The sequence below is a fragment of the Neurospora tetraspora genome (genome assembly GCF_033439725.1).
Source record: "Neurospora tetraspora strain CBS 560.94 chromosome Unknown B0H65scaffold_5, whole genome shotgun sequence".
Lineage (NCBI taxonomy): Eukaryota > Fungi > Ascomycota > Sordariomycetes > Sordariales > Sordariaceae > Neurospora > Neurospora tetraspora.
This window is the reverse complement of record NW_026944387.1, coordinates 3,084,373-3,108,182: the sequence shown is the minus strand read 5'-3', so window position 1 is coordinate 3,108,182 and position 23,810 is coordinate 3,084,373. Positions and strand designations below refer to the sequence as shown.

The following is a 23,810-nucleotide window of genomic DNA, read 5'->3' as shown; positions in this document are numbered from 1 at the left end:
GACGGAGGAGAGAGCGAGGCAGGGAGGGATGCAGGTGGAGGCGCGCAACAGCTACCTAGTGCTCGCGATTAGACCGCAGCGCGAGAGGACCATCAAGACACTGGCTTTTCGTCCGTTCGTCTCCTGGTCGCCCTTTGGAAGAAACAGGGTTGTTGTTCCTCCATCGCAAGCGCATCTGCATTGGCGCATGGTGCATGGTAAGGACCCCATCTCTGCGATGCAGTTTCTGCTCGAGCCTTGAGAAGGCCGATATCCACCCAATCATGATATCGCTGCCAGCGATCTCACTACCACTGAAACGCAAGGTACTGTGTGGGTTTCCTGTCGGACTCCATCTTTCCGAGACCCTCCCTCATGGCCTCATCTGTCTTGAACCTACCTACCGCCTCTGCACACTGTGGGCGTTAGCGGCCGTCTTTAGTCTACCCCGTAGGTAGACCCAGACCTATCTTTTTTGAGCTTCTCCCATTCTCACGTCCTCTTTCCGCAGTATCTACACTACCGAGACTACCACCCAGAATCTCGCCAAGGGCCGGAGCTGACCCTTGAGATCTACATGCCGATCAAACTGAGGTCGGATGTACCTCCGGGGCACACAGAGCCCCCGTGGTACACGTGTACTGTGTACACAGTACGGTGTAGACATCTCCCTATCTGTACAAGTGCGGTGGGGAACTAGGAGAGGTCCGATGCGGCTCAAACCCGGACAGATTTCGGAGACGCGCAAAGCGAGGAGACTTGCGCTGGGCCTTGGGGGGAACGAGTGGTGGGTTAAATTCCCTCGCGCATTGATGCCATACTTTTTCTCTTCAAAGGGTTTTATGACACCAATAACCTGTTTACCCCACGCCGCTCGTCTGCTAACATACCTCAAACAGAGGTCTTGCTAACAGTCGCAGATTGCGCTCGAGTTAAACGAACAACCGGATACGTAGGAGACTAGTAGGTATACCTACAAGCCTACCACTCTACCTCTACAGTCTACGCAGTACATATAGCATGGCAGCGTCGGTTCAGTCCATCTTCTCCTCAACCCACAAGGCGCCGCCGCCGCCACTTGGACATGCTAAAACCCAGGCTATGACGGACAATCCCCGTGCGTTGTTTCACCATCTCTCCTTTTCGCCTTTGATCAGGAAATCTTCCTCTTGTTGCTCCTGCCTGTGCTGAAGAAACTCGTCCTGGCCAGGAGTCCCAGGACAATGCGATGAGGCCCAAAGAATCCGGCCGGATCTTCATTCCCGCCTGCAGACTCTTTGCCGACCAGGTTGTCTCTGTCAACATCACATCCATCTTGCGGCTTAGGGTTGGAGCTGATCCGCGAATGAGGAGGCTCAGAGGGTTAGCTGAGGGGCATCGACTAGCCCGAAGCAGATAGAAGAAAGCCGTTGCGGCACCGATGCTGTGGCTGATTGGTGGGGGGAAGCGGGGGGATGAGAGATCATCCGGTGACGCAACCGAACAGTCAGTCACTTCATTCGACCTCGTCAGTATGTATGGTGTCTTGACATGACCTGCATGGCTGTCTTGTCGGTTGTTTACACTAGTCTTCCTAACGACGTCCAGGTTGACAAGGCTTGTAGTGTAGTAGGTAAAGAGAATCCGTGGTGGCACGTAGCTTTAGAAGGAGGTAGCGTGTGTTGTGCGTTTTCCATCCCCTTGAGTTTATACATCTACACATCCGTATCGGCTGCCTACTTGTCTCGCCATTCTTTGCATGCTCAATCCTCCAGGTTGCCCGTCCAAGTGTGAAGCGGACCCCGAAGCTTCCACCCTATTCCGCTCAACTCTCACGGCTACCTTACCCAGCACTTTGGATTGGACGTGGGGTGGCCGTTAACCGATAACAAGTCAGTCTAAACGATACTACCCCGACTCTGGTACCCCGATCTGTGATCCCGCAGCAAGTCCCTGACTCTCTTCCTACGCCGTACAGTACCCGGCTGATCTGACGGGACCCGACTCGTGCACTCTCCACAGCGGCTACTTCCCGTAATCTTCCCGCCCGGTCCAGATGGTTTATGGGCCCGAAGCTGGGGAGCCAGGTGGGGTCAACCGCTCCGGCTCCCCATATCCGGATGTCCCCGGACCCCACGATGCCGCACCTGGCTTTGGTGCCTGTCGTGCGGATGCGGATGCGGATGCGGGTGCTAAGGCGGGGGAGGCGGCTGCCGGGACGGGGAGGCTGTCTTTGATCACCAACCTTGACCACCGTGAATCATCACTGAATCATGGGCATGGGTCCCGAGGCGCTCCCGTCACAATGTCCGACGTGGCTACAGACACGGTTGCCGAGAGAACCATCGAGTCTGCACCCCAGCGGCATCTCACCGGCGCGAAGGCTGTCTCATGGGGGGACCTACCCCGGAAAGACCAGCTTATCGTCATCACTCTCGCTAGGTTGAGTGAACCGCTTGTCCAGACCTCTCTTCAGGTAGGCTCCTCGAAATTTATCATGCAGCGGTTCATCCATTGCTGATTGTTGGCTACATCAAGTCCTATATGTTCTACCAGCTGAAGTGGTTCAATCCCCACCTTCCTGACTCCACCATTTCCAGCCAGGCTGGCGTTCTTCAGTGAGTCTCTCCTCTCCCACTCGTGATCTAAGAAAATATGCCATGGATTGCCGTAGCGATATGTAAGCGGTTACCGTTGCTGATTCTGCGATTCCGAGTCAGTGCCAGTTTTACAGCTGCTCAATTCCTAACCGCCATGTTGTGGGGGCGAGTTGCCGACTCTCCTCGGTGTGGCCGCAAAACCGTGCTTTTGATCGGTCTCGGTGGTACAAGTAAGTTTTTGGTAACTACTTCAACTGATGTTCCCATCTTTCAGCAGTTTCTGTCCCTGTCTCCGCGCTTCTGCTAAAGGTGTTTTTCATAGTGCTATCATGCGTCGGGTTCGGCTTCTCAACTTCGTTCTGGGAAGCCCTTCTCTTCAGGTCTCTGGGTGGAATCACGAACGGGAACATAGGCGTTCTCAGAACCATGTGAGGAGAACAAGATTGGCCCGGATGAGCTATCATGCTTCCTTCCGTGCTAACCTCCGGATCCCGTGCTGACATGTCTGACTTGTAGGATCAGTGAAACCGTCAAGGAGAAGAAGTAAGTTAGCCTCTTTAGCCAAGGGCCTTTGTCCTCCTGTCCAACAATACTGATTTCGCGTTGGGTGTCATAATACTAATGGACGCGACAGATACCAGTCAAGGGCCTTCCTTCTACTTCCTATGACTTTCAACATTGGCATCATCATTGGTCCCATACTGGGCGGTCTTCTCTCAGACCCTGCGGGGACCTATCCTGACACGTTTGGCAAAATCAACTTCTTTACGCACTTCCCGTATGCTGCTCCAAACATACTGTCGGCTGTGTTTCTCTTTTTCGCCATGATTTCCGTCTGGCTTTTCCTAGAAGAGGCAAGTTTATCTCATGCTGATCATGTCATCTTACCCCCCAAAGAAAGTTCGCTTCTGTGACTCCATGCTTACTCACACCTCTCACTTAGACGCTGGACTCGCGTGCAATGGTGCGAGACAGGGGCCTGGAACTGGGGCAGAAGCTTCGGGGATGCTTTTCTCGCGGTGACATGGAGGCGTTCTATGCACCATTGGCATCAACAGATTCAAGTGCCGAACTCGAGCTTAGTCCTGCAGTGGAGGAAAACAAATCCTCAGGCAAGCCGACGTACGGTGATGCTGGGAAGCAAAATCAGGCTCGGAGGCGATACACCCAGCGGCTCCCCTTCCGACGTATCTTTACGCGAAACGTCAGCTTCACACTTGTTGCAAACTTCCTCCTTGCCTTTCACGTGGGTACCTTCAACTCGCTGTGGTTCGTCTTCCTTTCCACGCCCGTGTACGACCCAACCAAAACCGCAGCGTCTCCAAATGCCTTGGTGCGGAATCTCCCCTTCCTCTTTACCGGGGGCTTAGGTCTACAACCCCGTGAGGTGGGTATGACCATGGCTATTCTCGGTGTCATTGGGATCGGCCTTCAGCTCGGACTTTACCCGTGGCTTTCTGCACGGTTGGGTACGGTCAGGAGCTGGCGCTTCTTCCTTCTGTTTTTCCCCTTTACTTACTTCCTAGTGCCATACCTAAGCTTGGTGCCGAGCTCTTCGCCGCCACCAAGCCCCAAAGACGGCATTGCAGTCTGGATGGCCATCGCCGGAGTGCTCGCCCTTCAGGTCGTTGGACGCACGTTTGCGTTGCCAGCGCAGACCATTCTAGTCAATAACTGCACTCCGCATCCTAGTGTGCTAGGTACGGTACACGGCATTGGACAGAGCGTTAGCAGTTTTGCCAGGACTTTGGGGCCTATGCTCTGTGGTTTCTTGTATGGACTTGGCCTGAATATGGGAGTTGTCGGTGCCGTGTGGTGGGGCTTGAGCGGAGTGGCCATACTCGGATTCCTGGCCAGCTTATTCGTATGGGAGGGTGATGGGCATGAGATCTGGTTAGAGGGTGACGAAGAGGATGACATCTAGCATCCAAGTGCGCGATGTTTAAACATGATGCTTAACGGGGTGTATCGTGAGTATTTTGGATATCCTACAGTGTAACCCGACATATAAAGAAAAGCTGTACATAGAAACAAATGTCAACTGACGAGAACATAGTATATCGTTGGGGTTGGCAGTGTACTTTTTGTATCCGCGTCCTTGTCTGTAACTTCTTTGAAAAGTTCTCAGCTGGTCGAATATGAAGGTACCATTGGCATCACACGGGGATTCTTAAATGCAAGGGTTAGCGTGCGTAATCATCCAAAATCCTTCGTGGCGCAATTGGCTAGCGCGTCAGACTGTTAATCTGGAGGCTGTAAGTTCGATCCTTACCGAAGGAGTGTTTGTGTGTTATTAATCGCTTGGTTGATAATACTTCTTTTGCCGTTTTGGCATTTCTTTGCTTTCTGTTTTATTTACATGCAATCCTTTTTTCTTTTTTTCGAGTCCTTCTCTTTCTTCCTTCTTCTAACTTCTTATCGTCGGTTCCTCGATTTTTTTTTGGGCGTCGGGGTTCCCTTTTCAACTTTCAGCCTCCCCTGCTCTCCAACTGGTAAAACTTCCTTGTTTGGTGTTCTTTCTCGTACTTCTTTCTCTTCTCAGCGTAACTTTCACTTTCGGGATGTAATAGTCTGACTAAACAGTCTCTTATTAATACTAACGCAAACTGATTCCTGACGTAACCCTTAGGTGGCATCTGGGAGTCGAGCTAAGTTCCCTATCAAGTCATGGTAACAAACCTGGGTGTAATCGCATCCGATCTCCCCATATCCACATAGCGCCTCCCACCCGCACTGCAATGAGCCACTGAGCGATTCACTCTAACCAAAGGCGAAGAAATTACAGGTACCTAGGTATGGGCCCAGGCCCAGTCACCCGTGTAAGCCGAGTCTCGTACCATTACCTCTAGATTACCACATACCAAATACCAACCATTCTACATTTTCTTATCAGGCGCAATTAGTACCCATGCAATTAACTTGCGCCGAAAGACAACTCGAATATTATACGACTTAATTGCCTACCTCTTCCACCTGTTCAGACGGAATCAGATCGCCTTGCCTCTATTTCTTCTGTCAAACGACGACGCCATCACCACAAGGACCGCGGCACAAGGTCTTCATAACAACAAAAGGGGTGCAGGCTGTCAACGACCAAGCAATGGCTACCCCCGTCAAGATAAAGCTAAACGGACTGGACATGGTGGTTGATGCGGTACCGCTTGAACTGGAGGCGTTTAAACCATTTGGTGATGTGGTTGCGAATCCACGACCTGACCTCCACCCTGCCATGGCCGCAAAGGCCAACGACACGGCAGGCATGCCCTTCGATGCCATTGTCGCCAACCAGGGGACGGCAATCAAGTACCAGCACGTGTCACGGATGGAAAACCTCTACGACCAGGCACTGAGCGGCCGAACCGGAGTGGCCGTCTCCAACATGTTTGTGTGTGCATCACGGGCGCTCCCTCGGCGACTCGAAGCCGGGGTTGAGCGTGAGGTCTTCCCGGTCACCGTCCTCGAGCGCCATCCGTTCACCAGTCAAACATTTGTCCCACTCCGCGCCGATTCACAAAGTCGATACTTGGTCGTTGTCGCTCCAAGCCTCTCGCCAAGTGCCAAAGACCAACCGCTGCCAGTTCCCTCCTCGCGGCCTCCTGGGACGATCGCTAATCGAGAGTTGCCGGGTCGAGGCCTACCTGACCTGAAGGGCCTTCGTGCTTTCATCGCCACTACGGACCAGGCTGTAACCTATGGGGCAGGCACGTGGCACTCCCCAATGGTGGCCCTTGGCCCAGCCGACAAGGCGATTGATTTCTTTGTTTTCCAGTTCGCCAACGAGGTAACCGTGGAAGATTGTCAGGAGGTTTTCTTTGGTCCATCCACTGTCACGGTCCGCCTTCAGCCTCAGTCGATAGCGAGTAAACTGTGATCGAAGGGCGCATTGCCGTTGGGAATACCGTTGCTTTGATGGTTACATGTAACTACCAAGCCGGCGGTGCCATCAACGTGGCATGGCTTGCTTCACTTGACCTGCTGTCTGGAATTCGGTGATGGATGGCCTGCATGGCGGCTGATAACCACCACCAGCCTTATGCACAAACAGATAGCTGTAGGGAGTTTGAATGCATAGAAATGGCGGGGTACTAGTACCCCTATCGCGTTCTGTTGTAGTATTTACGATTATCAACCTTACTGAAAATGGTTTGTGCGTCTGAGTGAAGAGCTGAAGACAAACTATGGCAGGAGTGCCCAATAGTGTGCTGGCACATGTTCACCATCACACTTGCTTACCGTGAAGTTTGGGCCCTCGGCTGAAAAAAGCTGCATTCATCATCGGCTTCGGCCCCTTTCGTCCTTAGCAAACGCACAATGAAGCCCGCGATCGAATCAGTCGATGCAAGAAACAAGCTGGAAGACCTCTCTGGCATTAAGATCAAGCCGGGAGAGAACCCATACGATGCCCTCATACAAACCTGCAATGACCATCCCGTAGGTGCCTCGGTCGATGCTCTCCTTCCATGCCGGGGGAAAGTTGCGAGTATTTGAAGCTCTACTCACCAATCTGCTCCCTACGTCTAGGCCGAGATACAGTCGTTGTATGCCACTCATCGACTGACACGAAACCTCCAACAGCAACAACAGTTCTTGTCAGCCGACTTTTCAGAACTGATTATCGACCCCGTTTTGTTTCGGCTCGAGAGACCATCAGTCGAGCCTGGGTTCCGAGACCCACGACACTGTCTTGTCTTCTGGGCAAGACCACCGGAGCACATATTGAAACTGGCTTCCCATCTGCAGACCCTCCTCCAGAAGGCGGCTCCCAGTGCGTCGGCCACTCTCCCTTGCTGCTTGCCCCGGGCCTGCGCGTAGCGTGGAATGACTGACTGTGTGCGACGTAGATGTATGGCTCATGCCCACGCACCGTATGCACATGACGACACTTGAGCTGGCGCACTCGCGGACCTCGGACGAGATTGCGAGCCTTGTGTCGTCGATACGACCGGCGATACCGTTGTTGACGAACCTGACGTTTACGCATCGGGCCCGGTTGGTGAGACCCATGATATCCTATGACCTCTCGGCCATTGCCGTGTCGTTCGTCCCGGCAGCCGAGGAGAATGACGGGTACACGTACCACCATCTCCGCAGGGACCTGTTCGAGGCAGTGAAGAAGACTGGGGTTGAGATCGGGTCTCGGTACGTGGTTCCTAGCGCTCACATCACGCTCGGGCGATATCTCGGCCAAGAAGACCACGCAACGCCTCTGGCCCGGAAAAGCTGGATTCAGGCGATTGAGGACATCAACAAATGGCTGGAGACTCAAGTGTGGAACTCTGTCGACAGCGAGTTCACGGGGGAGTGGATAGTCGGTCAGGAGAAAGGGCTTGAAGTGCGAGACGGGACGCTATGGTATGGAGGTGGTCGCACCATCATGGTGGGAGAAGGATTCTAGGTTGGGGAAGGTTGGGGAAGGTTGGAACGGGGAAATGTGCTTTGTTTGTTTCCCCGCCCTCAAAGCCATTCAACGTTTTGTACCATGCCTACATACATGGTGCACAGTGGACAAGTTCATAATAGGTACTGCCGAGGTAGCGATCTCAATTTGAACTGATCTTGTCCACAACAAGTCTCCCAAAGGCGTATTTTGGTTTGTTGCATGGCTGTCATATCTGCCATTCATATTGCCGATCCAATTGCCCATGCAACTAACACCAGACTCTCATCTCGAGATTGGACTTGGTGTCATTGGTCATAGTTGCTGAGTGTTTTCATGACGTTGTCGAGGTCGCCCCCGTCACTGCCTAGTCTCGTCCCGTTAATTCTGTACTGCCCACTACCTACCTAACCCCACCACGCCCTGCCCCTAACCCCCCGAAGCTTCAGTACCCCGGGCCGAAGTGCCTGGTACCTGACTACCTGCGGTGCATACCCGCTGCCGACGTCGCTGTCGACGTCTCCAAGTGCCGTCCTCGAGTGAACACTGGAGCAAGACTAAACCGGCGCCGTTGTCCTAATTCAGATGGTTGCGCCGTCGCAATTCCCCTTCGTTTCTGCATTGTACATACGTTTCCCGGCCGGGACTTGTTCGTGGGAACCACGGTTGCGGCAGCAATGGAAGGGAGGCAACCGTTTGTGCTGGGAAGTGCTGGAGTCAGCGGCAGCGGCAGTGGCAGCGGTAGTGGTGGCGGTAGTGGTGACGGTGTAGGGAGCCAACCAGGTCCCGGTCTACAGGAGGGCCCCAGTGACCGTGGCCGCGGCCGTAGCCATGATCGCACCTCCGTCCCCGCCCCTGCGGACGCCTCAGCATCCTTCCGTGACGGCGGAGTCACCGCGCCGCTTTCGGTACCTGACCGCTCGGTCCAGAACACAGCGCAGGACACGGCCACGATCACGGTCAAGGCCGCGGTCAAGGCCACGACCCTCCCTCTTGCTGTCGAGTCCGCCTCTCTGCCTGCTCTGGCCAAAATGCCAGCTAGCTCCTCCTCACTCTCACTCTCACCCTCACCCTCACCCACAGCCACAGCCACATCCACATCCACCGACAGCGGCACCGGCAGCGGCAGCGGTAATGGTAACCTCCGCCCCGCCGCCCGCCCCGCCGCCACCGTCAGAGCCGTCACCCCGGAGCCGGCTGAGGTTACGTTCGATATGTCTGCACAAAGCGGCAATGCGAACACCGCAGCCCTGCCACACCGGCCCGGCGCATTTCCCCCCATCTCTCCCGAAACCTCGCCCCGGTCCATCCCCGGTGCTGCCGGCCCTGTCATGAGCACGACGGCGCCCGCACCCATTCCGGTTGGCCATCCATCTGGCAATCCATCTGGTCCCGTCACTGCAACTCCGTCTAGCCTCCCCACGCGACGCCAGGGCATGGTGTTTGGAGAGGGTCTGGCCGGCTCTCTCGACAGCGCCTCGTCAAGTCCACCGTCACGGCCGTCCTTGTCAAGTTTCCGCCCCAGGACCCATACTTTGGACAGTGCTTTCCGGCAGCAACTGGTTATTGAGAACCGTCACCGCATCGGTTCAGTCTCATCGTCCGGCTCAGTGGCTGTCGTAGATGACTCGAGGTCTCTGAACTCGTATGGACCGCCAGACACTCACCAAATAGCAGCCGCGCCTGGACACAAGGAGAGAAAATCGTCAACGGCGAGGACCCGGCTCACCAAAAAGTCGGCCGCCTCCCAATCATCTTCTCCCTTCTCATCGCCTCAGCCGTCAGTTGATTCCTTGCCGTTGCCTGTCCCTACGCGGGATGCCAACAAAGTCTTGCTGTTGATGAAAAACCTGTGCGGAAGGATGCGCGGTGAGGCCCAGTACTTGAAAGACATTGGTGGCCCATGGTATTGTGGTATATGTTACATAGACGAGGAGAAGGGGAGCTTAGTGAGCGACTCGGGAGAGGGTAGCTCTTCTTCTCTCTCCCTCCTTATACCGGATCTTCGTGGATGTCGTGTACTTCCGCTCAGTCGGATGGAGAGAGGCGGCCGGCCGTCGCTGGAGATCACCAGTCCACATCTCAATCTCAGCATCATCTTGCGCCCTTCAGCGGCAGAAGAGTATGATCTGTGGCTGGCTGCCCTGCTGTGTTGGCAGCAGCTGCGGCCTTCCGGGACCAAGAACACCATCACAAGATCAGGGAGCAGCGTTGCTCTGCCACCGCTTAGGAGCGAGATGCAGCGTCGGGCCTCCTCTTCCGGCCTACGAGAGGCTACCGTCATCAAGGTCGGCAGAGTTATGCTCTGGGATAAAGGCCTCGCTACCTCCCCACGGGCCATTGTCAAGCGTCCCTCGGCGCGAGATTTGCGAATACCGCACATGGCCTGGAAACATGTTTCTTGCATACTATCGGACAACGGCGAACTCAAACTCATGACAGAGCAAGATGTCTCGCTTTTGGCCATGATCGAATTATCTCAGCTGTCCAGGTCAGCTATACAGCAGCTCGACAAGACAGTGCTAAACGAAAACTGCTGTATAGGTATCTTCCCCATCTACTCCCCTACCTCCACTCAACTGTCAATTTTGCGCCCAGTGTACATATCGTTGGAGTCCCGGCTGCTTTTTGAGGCTTGGTTCGCCCTTCTCAGAGCATTTGCAGTACCTGATATATATGGGCTCGATCCAACAAGCCGAGGGCGTGTGTACGAGGTGACCAACCTCAACTCAGCACCCAAAGGAGAAGTTTTCAGAGTCGAAAAAACAATCAAGGTTAGAGTCACCGAGGCAAAGCTACGGAACCGAACATTTCCTCAAGAGGGAAATCTGATGGAGCGCCAAGGCAAAAATATTGCAGAGTTAGACCCTATCATCGGTAATTACTTCGCCGAGGTCATACTGGATGGCGAAGTTCGAGGCCGGACATCAACCAAATCCAACACCAAGAACCCCTTCTGGCGTGAGGATTGCGAATTTACGGATCTTCCTCCTTCCTTACCTTACCTATCGGTGGTTCTAAAACGGATCGTGGGCAACACTGAAAGCTTCAGCCACCAACTTCAGGCCACTCTTGGCTTGCCCAAAGCAGGCCAGCTGAGCGAGGTATTGTGCGGTGCTGTCGACATCCCTTTGCATCTTCTGGAGCGCGGCAAAGACCACGAGCAGTGGCTCCAGGTGTATGACGCACGACAGCAGTCGATTGGAACAATGCTTCTCAAGGTGCACCACGAAGAGGTCGTCGTCTTGCACTCCAAAGAATATCAGCCTCTCTCGGAGCTCCTACACCGCTTTGGGTCAGGGCTGACGACGCAGATAGCTGAGGTGATGCCTGGAAACCTACGGAAGCTCGCAGAAATATTTGTCAATATATTCCAGGTCTCTGGAAAGGCAACAGAGTGGCTGGTGACCTTGGTAGAGGAAGAGATTGACGCGATAGGGAACCAAACTGCCAGCAAGCAACCGCGGTTCAACCAGCGGCTGATGTCCAATGACTCAATCGCTTCCACAGACAAAATTCGGCAGACAGTTCAGGACATGAGCAGGACGCTCCCGGGCGAGGCGAGCTTGCTGTTCAGGGGAAACTCATTGTTGACGCAGGCCTTTGAGTTTTACATGCGACGCTTAGGCAAAGAATATCTGGAAGAGACTCTGGCAGAAAAGATCCGTGAGATCAACGAGCTCGACCCTGACTGCGAAGTTGACCCGAGTAGGGTGCAGAACGGCGACGATATACATCAGCATTGGGCGAAGCTGATTGAGCTGACCAGCGCTGTCTGGCGCTGTATCGCGTTGTCCGCGCACCGTCTGCCGTCCGAGATCCGTCACGTACTGAAATATATTCGGGCTGTTGCAGAGGATCGCTACGGCCACTTTTACCTCACCGCTACCGCTGTTTATACTTCGGTGTCCGGATTTCTCTTCCTCCGCTTTCTCTGTCCAGCTATCCTTAACCCGAAGCTCTTCGGCCTCCTGCGCGACCACCCCAAACCGCGCGCACAACGCACCCTGACTCTCATCGCCAAGAGCATCCAGGCTCTAGCCAACCTCAATATCGCCAGCAAGAAGGAGACATGGATGGAGCCGATGAACGAGTTCCTCCACAAGCAGCGCCAGCCATTCAAGGAATTTGCTGACGCCGTGTGCGCCATTCCGGCCGAGAGTACCAGCACCAGCGTGCCTGCTCCCTACTCGACCCCCCTGACGATTCTGGGACGCTTATTACCCCTCGCTCGCGAGGGTTTCCCTTCGCTCCCATACCTGGTCGATCATGCGCGTAACTTTGCGGCTTTGGCCAAACTATGGGCTAAAATCCATCCCGAGTCAGACTGGGACTCTTCCAACTGCGAAGGCGACCTGCTTCACTTCCATCGTCTATGCACTGCGCTCCACCAACGCGCAGCGCATTGCTTCTCGCAGATGGAGACTCGTCGAAGCGCCGGCGAAACTACCAGCAAGCCACCGGATGAGCGGCTTCGTCTCTCCGATGCGCTGGACAACTTGAGTTATGACGATGTCCTCGGTATGTCTGCACACAGCAACGCTACTGGGACCTTTTGGATAGACGGTGAGAGCATAGCGCCTGGCTCCTCAGGGAGTGAGGTAGATGGGCCTATTATGGGAGGCGGCAGCGGCAGCAGTAGCAGCATCAGCAGTAGGGACATAAGGAACGCCTCGAGCGCGATACGGCAAGGTTCCAAGAGCAGCGAGCAGCTGTCGTCCATGTCGGGCGGAACTGTGAAGGGGCTGCGCAATGGAATGCAGGCACCGCGGAAATTCCTTACTGGGTTTATTCGCAAGACAAGAACGGCTTCACCCGAGTTCGGCACCGGAGGTAGCCCTGGTCACGGATTCATCACGGGGACAATGGTGCCTGAAGCAGGCAGTACGTCGGCAGTAGCATCGTCATCTGCCACTGCTGTAGGTAAAGAGAACGGTCGAGAGCGGGACCGAGGCGCGGAACTAGAGAAAGACAGCAAAGAAAAGCATTCAGGCAAAGACGCCAAGGCGTCTTCAGGTAAATCCCAAGGCGATCGCCACCGAACGGGCGTCCACCAACACTGGCACGAGAAGGGGATTTAAAACGACTTGGTTCAAAAGCACCAACAGTCGTTGGCCCATGCATGCTTTGGAAGGCTTTGGAAACCCGGGTCTGAAAGGGGGCGACGGCTCCTGTACAAAGGGGCATGCATACATTGACGATTTATGCCTTGGATATGGAATACGAGTCCTCAGAGAGCGTATCAGACTGAGCGCTCATTTTTTATTGTTTTTCTCCATATAATTCCTTGTTTAGCTTTTTGATTACTGTACTTAGCGACGATCATGATGATGATGGCCCATCTTTCGAGGGCATGCTTGCTATTGACCTGAGGGACTATCCGGCAGCACCAACCGCCGAATGCGTACCTATTTCCCCAGATCATAATCGAGGGGTGGGAGTTGTCTGCTGTTGGTGGTGATGCTACTCGGAAGAACACGACAGTGCCTACAAAAGTGGCGAACTGGCCTAAAACACATTCTATTCCATGAGGCTATGAAGACTCCAGGGACTGGTCGAAACACTCTCGCTCAAGAGTCCATGTTCCAACCTTGACACAGTTTGAACTCCCCAAACGCCAATGTGGATATCATTAGGTGTTGTATGTAATTGGACCTTGATCCCAACCCGCTCAATGCCAATAACTCCTTTTGCAGATACTGCCTAACCCGAGGAGCACTTTAAGTATCACACAAACGGTAAAATAAATTATCAAGTGATCGTTGAAACAACTTGATCAAGAAAAAAACTTCTTGTAGGCCGCCTTCTCCTTGGCCATTCTAGCCGCGGCAGCCTTCTTGACAGCCGCCAGCTCGTTAAGAATGGCGGCATCTTCAGGCGCAAGCTTCTTGGCCTCCTCCAGACTCCTCAAGGCGCTTTCCTCGTCCTTCATGCGAAACTGGGCGTAACCCCTGCGGTATAGAGCCTTGGCCTTGTCCTTGTCTGAGATGGTGGCAACAGCAAGCGCGCTGTCGGCGCTGCGAACGCACTCATCCCAAGCGCCCAGCTTCATGTTCATGAGAGCCGCGTTGCTGTTGAGCGAGACGCGCAGGGCGTCCAACTTTTGCTTCGTATCAGCCGGCTCATTGTCAAGCTCGGGATCCTCGTTCAGATAGCGCAGACCCTTCTGGTACTTATCGAGGGCCACGGAGAGGTCGCCGGCCTTGAAAGCCTTGTTTCCAAAGTCCTTGCAGTCTGTCGCAATCTTGAGGATCTTGGAGGCAGAGAGGGGCTGGCCGTCGGTGGCTTCGTCCTCGGGGAAGTCCTCGTATTCGTCGCCGTAAGCGTCGGCAGTCTTTGTGTCAGCGCTCACAGCTGCGTCGCCGCTAAGCTCGCCGCAGTCGGCAATGACGACATCCTTGGTCGGCTTGTCGCCCTGGGTCTCCAGGTTCTCAATCTGTCTGACGACTGACTTGCCGCTCAGCACCTCGCCAAAGACGACGTGCTTGCCATCGAGGTGTGGGGTAGGAACGGTGGTGATGAAGAACTGAGAGCCGTTGGTGCCTGCAGGACATGGGCGTCAGTAAAAGGCCGGAACCACCAAGTAATGACCGACGGTGAAATGACATGCAACGTACCGGGACCAGCGTTGGCCATGGACAGGAGGAATGGGCGGTCGTGCTTCAACTGGAAGTTTTCGTCCTCGAACTTTGCGCCGTAGATGGACTCGCCACCAGTGCCGTCTCCAGCGGTGAAGTCACCACCCTGGATCATGAACTGCTTGATGACACGGTGGAACTTGGAGCCCTTGTAGTGTAGCGGCTTGCCCAACTTGCCAACACCCTTCTCGCCGGTGCACAAGGCGCGGAAGTTCTCGGCCGTCTTGGGGACAATGTCATTGTAAAGCTCAAAAACAACACGGCCGGCTGCCTTCCCGCCGATGGTGATGTCGAAAAAGACGCGGCTGCGAGCCTGCTTGACGTCGTCGGTAGAAGACATGGTTGGCTTAAATCGAGGAATCGGGATTTCAAGAGCAATTGGTGCGAGTCTGAAACTGTACTGCGACTGAACGAGCTCAGTTAGCATATATAGCTTGGGCAACTACGACGGAAGCAAACTATTTGTCCACGGCACATATAGTAAGCAGGGAGGGAGGGAGATGGCAAGCAGTCTGGGTATCATGATGTCCACGGAGCGAGCGCAAATAGAAGCTTACTTGCCTGTCCCGACTAGCTGCTATTCTGACTTTGACGAAAGGAATTGGTACGTAGGCGGAAAATATCTAGCACAACTGCACGTTGCGAGCAATACTGCAGAAAAACGGCGTCTGGTAGACTGGTTGAAATAAGGGAGTCGCTGCCGGTGATGATTTCGTCCCAGTCCAAACAGCTGGCTGCAGGGCGGGGTGAATTGGTTTCGTGAACATTCGAGAATGGTGGGGCAGCGATGTGCTTAGCTCCCGTCCCGTTTCCTTCTTGCCTTCATCTGATATCCACCTTGTACCCAAAGGTACCTAGCTCTAAGCGCCAAGGCACACAAGTACGGGACAGGTACTTTTGCAGTACTCACAGCGGGAGCGGCTAAAGCAGCTGAGGCTCCACCAGTAGTGTATTCCCAAGATGCGACTTGTAGAGACCGTAGAGAAGGGTACCTCATTACCTCGTGGCCTGGCCCGAGCACACTTCTACCCAGCTATCAGCCTCTAAACTTTACTGTAGCACATCATCGTTCCCGGCTCTATATTTGGCAATTACATAGACCCTTTCTCAGATCCATCTAGCAATCCTCAACCACTCGCCCACCTAGACTTGATCTGTCGAGCCAGACACCTTGTCTGCCGCCGCTTGGCCGTCTTCCATGGCCCTTCGCTGTGGTTGCTGTGGTTGCTTTTGCTGCTTCTGATTAAGCTTTCGGTCTTCCTTCTTCTTCTGCTGCTGCTGCTGTTGCTGCGCTGCCGGCGTGGCCGATACCTCGAGGGTGACCTACTGTCATGTTAATAGGGCTCTGGGCCTACTAGTGCAGTGTTGAAGTGCTCACCGGTCCATCATTGACCAAGGCAACCTGCATCATAGCCTGGAAAACACCGTTCTTGACCTTTTCGGCAGCATAGCCTTCCTGGACCTTCTTGTAGAACAGGTCATACAAGGTCTTTGCCTCATCTGGGCCTAGGGCTCCGTGGAAGTCGGGCTTGCTGCCCTTCTTGGTAGAAGCAAGCAAGGTGAACTGAGAGACTACACGATACGGCTGCTTGTTAGTCTTGCAGGGAGAGTTCAGCCAACCCGGTAAGACGTTACCCACCACACAATACCTCGCCGCCGATGTCTTGGACACTTTTTTTCCACTGCGGTGCGCCGGCCGTTAGAAAGGGATTCCTCCAGTCCATGCGTGTTTTGCGAGCAAGTGTCGTACCCGTCCTCCTGATTCATCATCCCACAGTTTCAACTTGAGTACTTTGGATGCCAGAGCCTCAGCCTCCTTTACCGTGTCGCCGGGGGCAACAGCCGCCAAAACGAGAATGCCTTGGCCGATAGCGGAAACCAATTGGTTGTCGACCGTGACAGAGGCTGAGAGCACGCGCTGGAGAATTGCTGCATGTGATATGTTGGCTATGTATACACGTAATGACAACCAGAGAGGCGGGAATTTGGCTATACGGACCCTTCATTTTGCGCTTTCTTGTTCTCAAACTGCTTTGTGTCCCTTGGCATTGCGAGTTAGGTAGAATTGTAACGTCGTTGGCTGAGCCTCGATGAAGAGCAAGGTCGCTAAATAAGTGACAGACAGGCACAGGCAGGGAAGGTGACTCAAGTAGAATAAGAAACTGAAACGGCCCCTAGAGGTACCCGAAGCACCAGGAATTGCGGAGCCGGTTTGCTGGCCTGAAAACCCCAAGACACAGCCTTGAAGTCCAAGTTATTGGCATCTGACATTAGGTATGCTAGACTAGAGCCATGTTGGGTTTGACCCGAGTTTTGGAGAGAGTACCTCTACGCGAGTTTAGATAGCACGGTCTCGACGCTTAATCCGATGTCTTTTTACTCCGAGCTCAGTCGAAAGCTACGTTTAGGTGCTAAGAGTCCTGCAGTCCGTGGATCGGCAGAGAAAAGGGAGCAGACTCAGGCAGAGTGCCCTGAAAGATTAAAAGGTTTAAAGAGGCGAGCCAAGTTGACGTTGAAGGGGAGACATGAGGTGAAGAGTGGGTCTTTCTTTCAATGCCTCCATCTCGGCAAACAGCGCTCCCGTCCCATCCCCACAAAAATGGCCTGAAGGACCAGTGCTGCTGCAGGTGCCTCATTCACTACAGCGCCTGCCTGCCCGCTGTCTAGGGGTAGAAGTACCCTCGCCTATTATGCAATACTGGCAGTACCTTCCACCTTTGCAGGACAGGACGGACAGCTTGAGACGGGGCAGCCCCCAAACAGTTCTGTACCGCAGTACACCCGCACTACGGACAGGGCAGGCAGGGAGGTACCTACAGTGGACAGTGGTACGTTAGGTCCGGTAGCCTCTCACCTGGGCAGGATCGCCATCATCTCTCTTCGCCGAATCCGCAAAACCAGGGCAAACCTCCTCATTCTCTCCCAAACCACAAATCCGTCTCGGATCATTTATCGACGACGACGACGACGACGGCCACGCCAGGCAATCACCAGACTGGGGATCGCCATCGAGCACCACCGCCACCACATTGACATCAACATCCGTACTACTACTACTACCGTTACTCCTTAATCAGAGGTGATTCAATCCACCCGTTGTCCGTTGCCGTGCCCGTTGCCCGTAACGCCCTGGTAGTCTCGGCGCATTGCCCAAACAGCATACCTCTACATAATATCCATGCATTCACAACCCATTCGCACACAAGTCCAAGTCCCATTCAAGTCGATCTCGCTTGGTCCCACCAGCTAACCAAGGGAGCTTCCGAAATCAGCTCGCCTCACGTCGTCTCCCCTTCCGACGACGGCTCGAAGCCCCGAGAACGTAGCCTACCGCTACTGCCACAGTAGCCCGGTAGCTTCTGGTCGCGTGGGGCCCAAAACGTCCCGAAATCATCACATAAACACATTACACCACCGTCGCCCACCCCGCATCCAGCGCCCACTCCGACATCTCATCTTGCATTTGAGTCTGCGAGAAACAGTCCGACACGATGGCGGCCCGAAAGCTCGCGCAAGAAGTCGACAAGTGCTTCAAGAAGGTGGCAGAAGGCGTGCAGGAGTTCGAGGCCATCTACGAAAAGATTGAGCAGTCCAACAACCCCGCCCAAAAGGACAAGCTCGAGGACAACCTGAAACGAGAAATCAAGAAGCTGCAAAGGCTTCGAGATCAGATCAAGACATGGGCCGCAAGCAACGACATCAAGGACAAGGCTCCTTTACTGGAGCATAGGCGCCTGATAGAGACGGTTCGTATCCCTGCTGGTTGCTGAGCATGGACTCTCCTCCGTGTGGCGCCGTGAACACCCCAAAGCTCACCGGTATTTCTAGCAAATGGAAAAGTTCAAGGCCGTAGAAAAGGCCATGAAGACCAAAGCGTATTCCAAGGAGGGCCTATCGGCTGCGGCCAAGCTAGATCCCAAAGAGCAAGCCAAGTTGGAAGCAGGCGAATTCCTCAGCCAAATGGTCGACGAGCTCGAGCAGCAAATCGAGACCCTCGAGGCCGAGAGCGAATCAATACAGGCCACCATGAAGAGGGGCAAGGGACATGGCGCCAAGGCCGACCGGATAAGCGAAATCGAGCGCATCATCGAACGACACAAATGGCACCAGGGGAAGCTGGAGCTGATCCGGCGATCTTTGGAGAACGGCGGCGTCGAGACCGAGCAAGTGAACGAGCTGGAAGAAAGCATCAGATACTACGTTACCGATGGCATGAATGAGGATTTCATGGACGACGAGGGTATTTACGATGATCTGAACCTGGAGGAAGAAGAGGATGCCTACGGAATGAATGTCGACAACGACAAGGGATCCTCACAGGATGCCCAGTCGATCCAGGACGAGCCCGAGCCCGAACCCAAGCCGGCGAGCGTACCGGCGGCGAAACAGCGTACCCCAGCCGACACAGTTGCAGCATCGTCGATACGACGCTCTTCTGCGCAGTTGAAGTCGCCACTACCGACGTTGGCGACAGTCCACAACAATACACTGCCAAGCATTAGCAATACACCGGCAAGCAATGTGCCCATGAAGCCGGCATCACTGCCCGCGAGGCCGGCCGAGGGCCTAAAGTATGCCAGTGCAGCAGCCGCGGCAGCCGCGAGCGACAAGAGTGATGTAGGAATCGCGCCCCTGCCCCCGCCGCCAACGACCAACTCATCGCTACCGGCATCACACGTCAAGACCAGCGCAGCAAACTCCCCTAGCGTGGCAACGGTGCAGCCAGTTGCCCAAGAGAGGATAGCAAACGCGGTACCCCCAGCTGTTGGCGGGTCGGTTACAAATACTCCGGTAACGAGCAAGGCTGAACCGGCCAAGAACGTGTCTTCTCGTAACAAGGCACCGGCACCGGCACCGGCACCGGCACCAGCACCAGCTGCCACAGCAACGACTTCCAAAGCAACACCTGAACCAGAAGCCGTGGAGACCCAGCCCAAAGGTCGGAACAGTCCGCATCCATGCCAGACCTCGCGTACTAACGTGTGTATAGTGCCCCAAACGAACGGTGCAAGCAATGGTATCAAGCCCATCGAGGAAGTGGAAGAAGAGGAGTCAATTTACCATCTACCAGCGTCCTTGCAGGACCTGGTCGAGTCATACGAGGTTACCAAGAAGTGCCCAGCGCCTTTGGATGCGCCTGCCACGCAGAGGATGCATGCGGCGGCGGTAGCGAACAAGCCGAGTGCCCTCGACACTGAGCTGCCGCGACCTTACTACCCCGATGTTAGGTACCACACGCACAACCAGTTCCCGCAGGAGCCCCTGGCCATATTCGAAGATCCTCGTCTCTACCAGCGGATTGATCCGGACACCCTCTTTTACGTCTTCTACTACAAACAGGGAACTTATCAACAGTACCTCGCGGCCAAGGCACTGAAGGACCAAAGTTGGAGGTTTCACAAACAGTACCAGACGTGGTTCCAGCGACACGAAGAGCCGAAATCGATCACAGAGGAATTCGAACAAGGAACATATCGTTTCTTTGACTACGAGAGCACATGGTATGGCATAGCCCCAGAATGAAGCGCCCCTGACCCCATGGTTAACACCCACATCCAGGATGAATCGCAGGAAGGCCGACTTCAAGTTCACCTACAAGTTCCTTGAGGACGAAGTATGAGGAGGTTTTGCTACGCGGCCCGGATAAAGCTGGCGTGCTCATCACTTAGGTTTGCTATTGTTAGTGCTGTAACCGTATTCTGAGAATCTGCGCGCAACCTATGGGGTGCTTGCGGTTTTTCTTGAGCTTGGGAATAGGGGTATGATAGGTTACGGCAGGCTTTGGTGCGAGTCATTAGCTTGTAACCCATCTTCGGTGAAGTCTGTTGACTTCTCCTTAGTATTCCAAGAAGAGCGTTATTAGCTTTTGCTGATCACAGTACAGCGGTGCAAGCTTTCATCTACCACGTCAGCGTAACCTTACCTTCCTTGATAGATTCAGGCTTGTTTTGCTTCTTTGTGTGAATCGAGGCTCATCGGCTCGCTGTCTACCCGTCGTTCGAGAGGCTCTCGACTCGGGATTTACTGAGAACTAGACCTCCCAAAGCACTTCTGTCCGCACAGAGATAAGAGGTAGCACATTGCTTCAACTGCCGGGCTGCAAAGGCGTAGAAGCTTCGGAGGGGGAAGACGACCCCAGAGCGTAGTAGTGTAGCGAGTTTACGGTAGAGGTGTTCCTTGGCCATCAAAACCTCCTAATAATGATCATGCACCCGCTTCGTGAACGATAATGAGGCAGAGACTCAAGTTACTCTACGAGGGACTAGCCAGTCATCAGTAAAGACGAACCTCAATAAGACAAGAGGCAACACGTGTTACTCGGATATGTCGATGCTTGCGTCAAGCCGCACCATTCCTGCACTTTGGCTTTCCTTCACCGAAAATGAAACGGGTGGCTGCCTGATATCACAGCCTTATTGATGTTGACTACACTGATGGTGGTATGGAACCCAAAATCGACACTCGTTGATTTTCGATTTTCCTGCCTTAATGTCGGCCCTGGCTGACAGAAGCGATGTGCAGGAAGGACACTTGCTGTCAAAATGGAATGCCACGCGAGGGCGGATTGCCATGTGGAGGCTCAGCCGCTGCCGAACGGAAAGTACATGGATCTGAAGAGTACCTGCCTGCTGTGTAATGGTGAAGATATCTTTCCTCTTGTCACGTACTGTATGTGTATGTGTGGGGGTAACCGGTGACAGCTACTAGTAGGCACACTTGCTACGCCACATAGCTGCGCATAGTAACTGCCTCGCGGGTGGTGGTTTGGGTGGTTTGCATTTCTGCCGTCGCTCTGCTTTCCGAATATGGTGCGAGGGCATGGACGATGTACTGCTAAACGGCTTCAAAGTATTAGGTCACAGATGGGAGTTGCCGTTGAGTGTACGATACGTGAGGAGCCAGTTTTTGACCTCGTTACTGGACATATGTGTCTGTAACGAACAAGTTGAGGCTTGTTGTCTAAGCCTCCTGATGTCTTTCTTCTGACGGCACCAGGAATCTATTTCCCGCTTCGCTTTGGCAGCAATGTGGGCACATCTCCTTGGCTTAGTGCCCTCACACTCCGATAACCGTTCAGAGAGCCTTGTCGACCATATCTCATCCACCACTTAGGGGAAACGGCTGCTAACAACCGACACAATGAAGCAAAAGTGTCCATAGGATGAAACGATCTGTGGCTTCAAGCATGTTCGGTGTGGACACTATCAGTTATCTTCCTCCAAGTCGTCTCTGGGTGTAGGTTGGTTCGACAAGGGTAGCCTTTCCGTTTCCTCGAAACCCTCCTTTGCGCAGGTCGTTGTCTGACAAAGATTGATTCCTATCCTGACTATGGCGCTTTGCCCTATGACGAGTTTCATACAACGCCGACGCCTCAGGCTCCGTAAGGCCAAGTTCAAAGATGGAATCTGGCAGTGCAATGCATACCCAAGTCAGCATCCGCTCGCCTCATCTATTTCAACGGTGAACGCGTAGTGACTGATACTCCCGCTTCACTTCAGAGAGGGCCTTGTAAAAGCCATGGCTGTTATCTGGATACTGGTGTAGAGGTATTCAGCCCATTTTCTACACAAAAATTCCCTGGACAAGCTTCACGTAGCTTTGTAGATCATGACTTCTTTATCTGCTTTCCTTTATCACCTCTTAAGTTAAGTTGCTCCGCTCGTTTCTTCACCTAACTCGAGTTATCTATCAAGATATCTCAGTATCGGCGTGTATTTGTCCACTCACAAAACGAAGACCTCAATCAAGATTCAACTTAAACTGCGTACGAGTTGGATATCATTCCACGCGAAACAAGCAGACATGGATTGCGCCGATCTCCAATATACTCCAGGCCCCGAAGCCTCTGGAGATTTGTGTCAGTATGATCTCACCTCAGTCAGCATGAGAAGGTCCGATAGCGGTGACTCAACCGCTACATATTCATCGGACAGTATCTCACCACCCAGCCCGTTGCAGGTGTTCAACATGACGGTCTCCGACATATTCGAGACGGCAAACTATGCTACACTGGCTGCCAAGTTTGCTTTGGGCAACCAGTACCGGGGTGAGACGTTCATGCCTTCTGTGATCACTTCAGAATCAGTCCGAGAGGCGATTCAGAGAGCCAAAAGTCGCCAAAGAGAGTACCCCGAGAGGGTGGGAGTGCAGGAAGTTCTCACCAAGCAGCTTCACCATGTGTTCAGCCGGCATGGCGTCAGTTTTCCTCCCGTTAGCGTGATACTTCAAGAGGCTGCCCATCAGCTCCTCCTTCACCTAAAGGGCTTCGATGTCCTTCAGCGATGCTGCCTCGCCATTGCCGTGGTACTTGAGACTGTTCAAGCAAAGCTGGAACAAGCGTCGAGTCGGTAGGTGCAGCACCCTGGTCCCTGATCTGATATCCCGGCGTTATGCAGCCACAACATGAAAGCCCTGACGACGAACTGACCTTGGCCGTCTGAAACAGCAGATCAGTCCCAGAGAGGAGGAGAAACACATGCTCCCATCCTGGCTGTGACAGAGCCTTCAGCCGGGCCGCCGACCTGAAGAGACACAGGCAAACCCACCTCTCTGACGATATGAAGAAGAAGTATCGGTGCGACTACAAGAAGTGCCTGCGGCACCAAGAGGCGTTTGTGCGGGATGATCACTTCCGCGACCACCTACGAAACTTCCACAAGGAGGACCTGACACGGCGCGGCAAGCAAGACGAGCAGGACTGGTGGCTGACACGGGCCAAGAGCGCGGTGACGAGCGGGTGGTGGCGCTGCAACAAGTGTCTGTTGACGAGAGTGAGGATCAAGCAGCACGGGTGGGTGTGCCCTACATGTTCAACGCATTGCGAGACACAGAGGAGGCGGTTTCGGCAGTCCACGATGAGTGCATAGTGTGCTTGGCCTTGATGAGGTTGAATGTGAGTGGATACGGGCCATGGAATGAATGTATCATGCCTTCCGGTTTGCTTTCATGTTTCAGCACGGAACCGGGGAACTTGTGGTGGATGGCTGTCACAGGAAAGGACCGGCATTGCGGTCTATGAAACTGCCTCTCTCCTTTTGGGCATTGGTGGCTTCCGACATTGCCTTCTCATTGTCCTGTTCGCGGGCCACGATGGAGGATGGGGACGGGGACGGACGGGGATGAGGACGAGGACGGCGGATGGCAGGTGGAGGTTGAGCCATCATTGCTTATCGACAAGCTTATCGATATGCCCTACGCAGTGTCTCAGTCCTCAAGGTACCTTGCCTCGCCACACCA

General features: G+C 54.0%; 7 protein-coding genes and 1 non-coding gene across 8 annotated transcripts; 6 read left to right on the top strand and 2 right to left on the bottom strand.

The window, feature by feature from the left end:
• Nucleotides 1-2,712: 2,712 nt before the first annotated feature.
• On the top strand, nt 2,713-4,482 carry B0H65DRAFT_429755 (major facilitator superfamily domain-containing protein; the record flags this gene model as incomplete). Its single annotated transcript, XM_062824841.1, has 5 exons — nt 2,713-2,788; nt 2,881-2,986; nt 3,075-3,101; nt 3,193-3,436; nt 3,502-4,482. The coding sequence occupies 5 exons, from the start codon at nt 2,713-2,715 to the stop codon at nt 4,480-4,482; spliced, it is 1,434 nt and encodes a 477-aa protein (XP_062680805.1).
• A 282-nt stretch (nt 4,483-4,764) lies between these two features.
• On the top strand, nt 4,765-4,838 carry B0H65DRAFT_t322. Its single transcript has one exon. It is a non-coding gene; the product is annotated as a tRNA-Asn (tRNA).
• Nucleotides 4,839-5,658: 820 nt separating this feature from the next.
• On the top strand, nt 5,659-7,953 carry B0H65DRAFT_509998 (ureidoglycolate hydrolase-domain-containing protein; the record flags this gene model as incomplete). Its single annotated transcript, XM_062828359.1, has 4 exons — nt 5,659-6,425; nt 6,860-6,989; nt 7,080-7,323; nt 7,400-7,953. 4 exons carry the CDS (start codon nt 5,659-5,661, stop codon nt 7,951-7,953), a joined length of 1,695 nt encoding a protein of 564 aa, XP_062680804.1.
• Nucleotides 7,954-8,612: 659 nt separating this feature from the next.
• B0H65DRAFT_428108 (uncharacterized protein) lies at nt 8,613-13,016 on the top strand (the record flags this gene model as incomplete). The annotated part of the gene is made up of 3 exons (XM_062824734.1): nt 8,613-10,454; nt 10,551-12,768; nt 12,859-13,016. The coding sequence occupies 3 exons, from the start codon at nt 8,613-8,615 to the stop codon at nt 13,014-13,016; spliced, it is 4,218 nt and encodes a 1,405-aa protein (XP_062680803.1).
• Nucleotides 13,017-13,711: 695 nt separating this feature from the next.
• On the bottom strand, nt 13,712-14,913 carry B0H65DRAFT_509996 (40 kDa peptidyl-prolyl cis-trans isomerase; the record flags this gene model as incomplete). Its single annotated transcript, XM_062828358.1, has 2 exons — nt 13,712-14,478; nt 14,553-14,913. The coding sequence occupies 2 exons, from the start codon at nt 14,911-14,913 to the stop codon at nt 13,712-13,714; spliced, it is 1,128 nt and encodes a 375-aa protein (XP_062680802.1).
• A 792-nt stretch (nt 14,914-15,705) lies between these two features.
• On the bottom strand, nt 15,706-16,760 carry B0H65DRAFT_236665 (D-Tyr tRNAtyr deacylase-like domain-containing protein). The gene is made up of 5 exons (XM_062822271.1): nt 16,573-16,760; nt 16,324-16,502; nt 16,213-16,255; nt 15,952-16,145; nt 15,706-15,896 (listed from the first exon to the last, which is right to left on the bottom strand). The coding sequence occupies exons 1-5, from the start codon at nt 16,577-16,579 to the stop codon at nt 15,717-15,719; spliced, it is 603 nt and encodes a 200-aa protein (XP_062680801.1). The 5' UTR covers nt 16,580-16,760; the 3' UTR covers nt 15,706-15,716.
• Nucleotides 16,761-17,641: 881 nt separating this feature from the next.
• Nucleotides 17,642-20,198, top strand: B0H65DRAFT_236643 (Not1 N-terminal domain, CCR4-Not complex component-domain-containing protein). Its single transcript, XM_062822270.1, has 4 exons — nt 17,642-17,652; nt 17,846-18,319; nt 18,402-20,074; nt 20,133-20,198. Exons 2-4 carry the CDS (start codon nt 18,065-18,067, stop codon nt 20,191-20,193), a joined length of 1,989 nt encoding a protein of 662 aa, XP_062680800.1. The 5' UTR covers nt 17,642-17,652; nt 17,846-18,064; the 3' UTR covers nt 20,194-20,198.
• A 1,995-nt stretch (nt 20,199-22,193) lies between these two features.
• Nucleotides 22,194-23,555, top strand: B0H65DRAFT_236601 (uncharacterized protein). Its single transcript, XM_062822269.1, has 2 exons — nt 22,194-22,921; nt 23,020-23,555. The coding sequence occupies exons 1-2, from the start codon at nt 22,377-22,379 to the stop codon at nt 23,438-23,440; spliced, it is 966 nt and encodes a 321-aa protein (XP_062680799.1). The 5' UTR covers nt 22,194-22,376; the 3' UTR covers nt 23,441-23,555.
• Nucleotides 23,556-23,810: the final 255 nt, after the last annotated feature.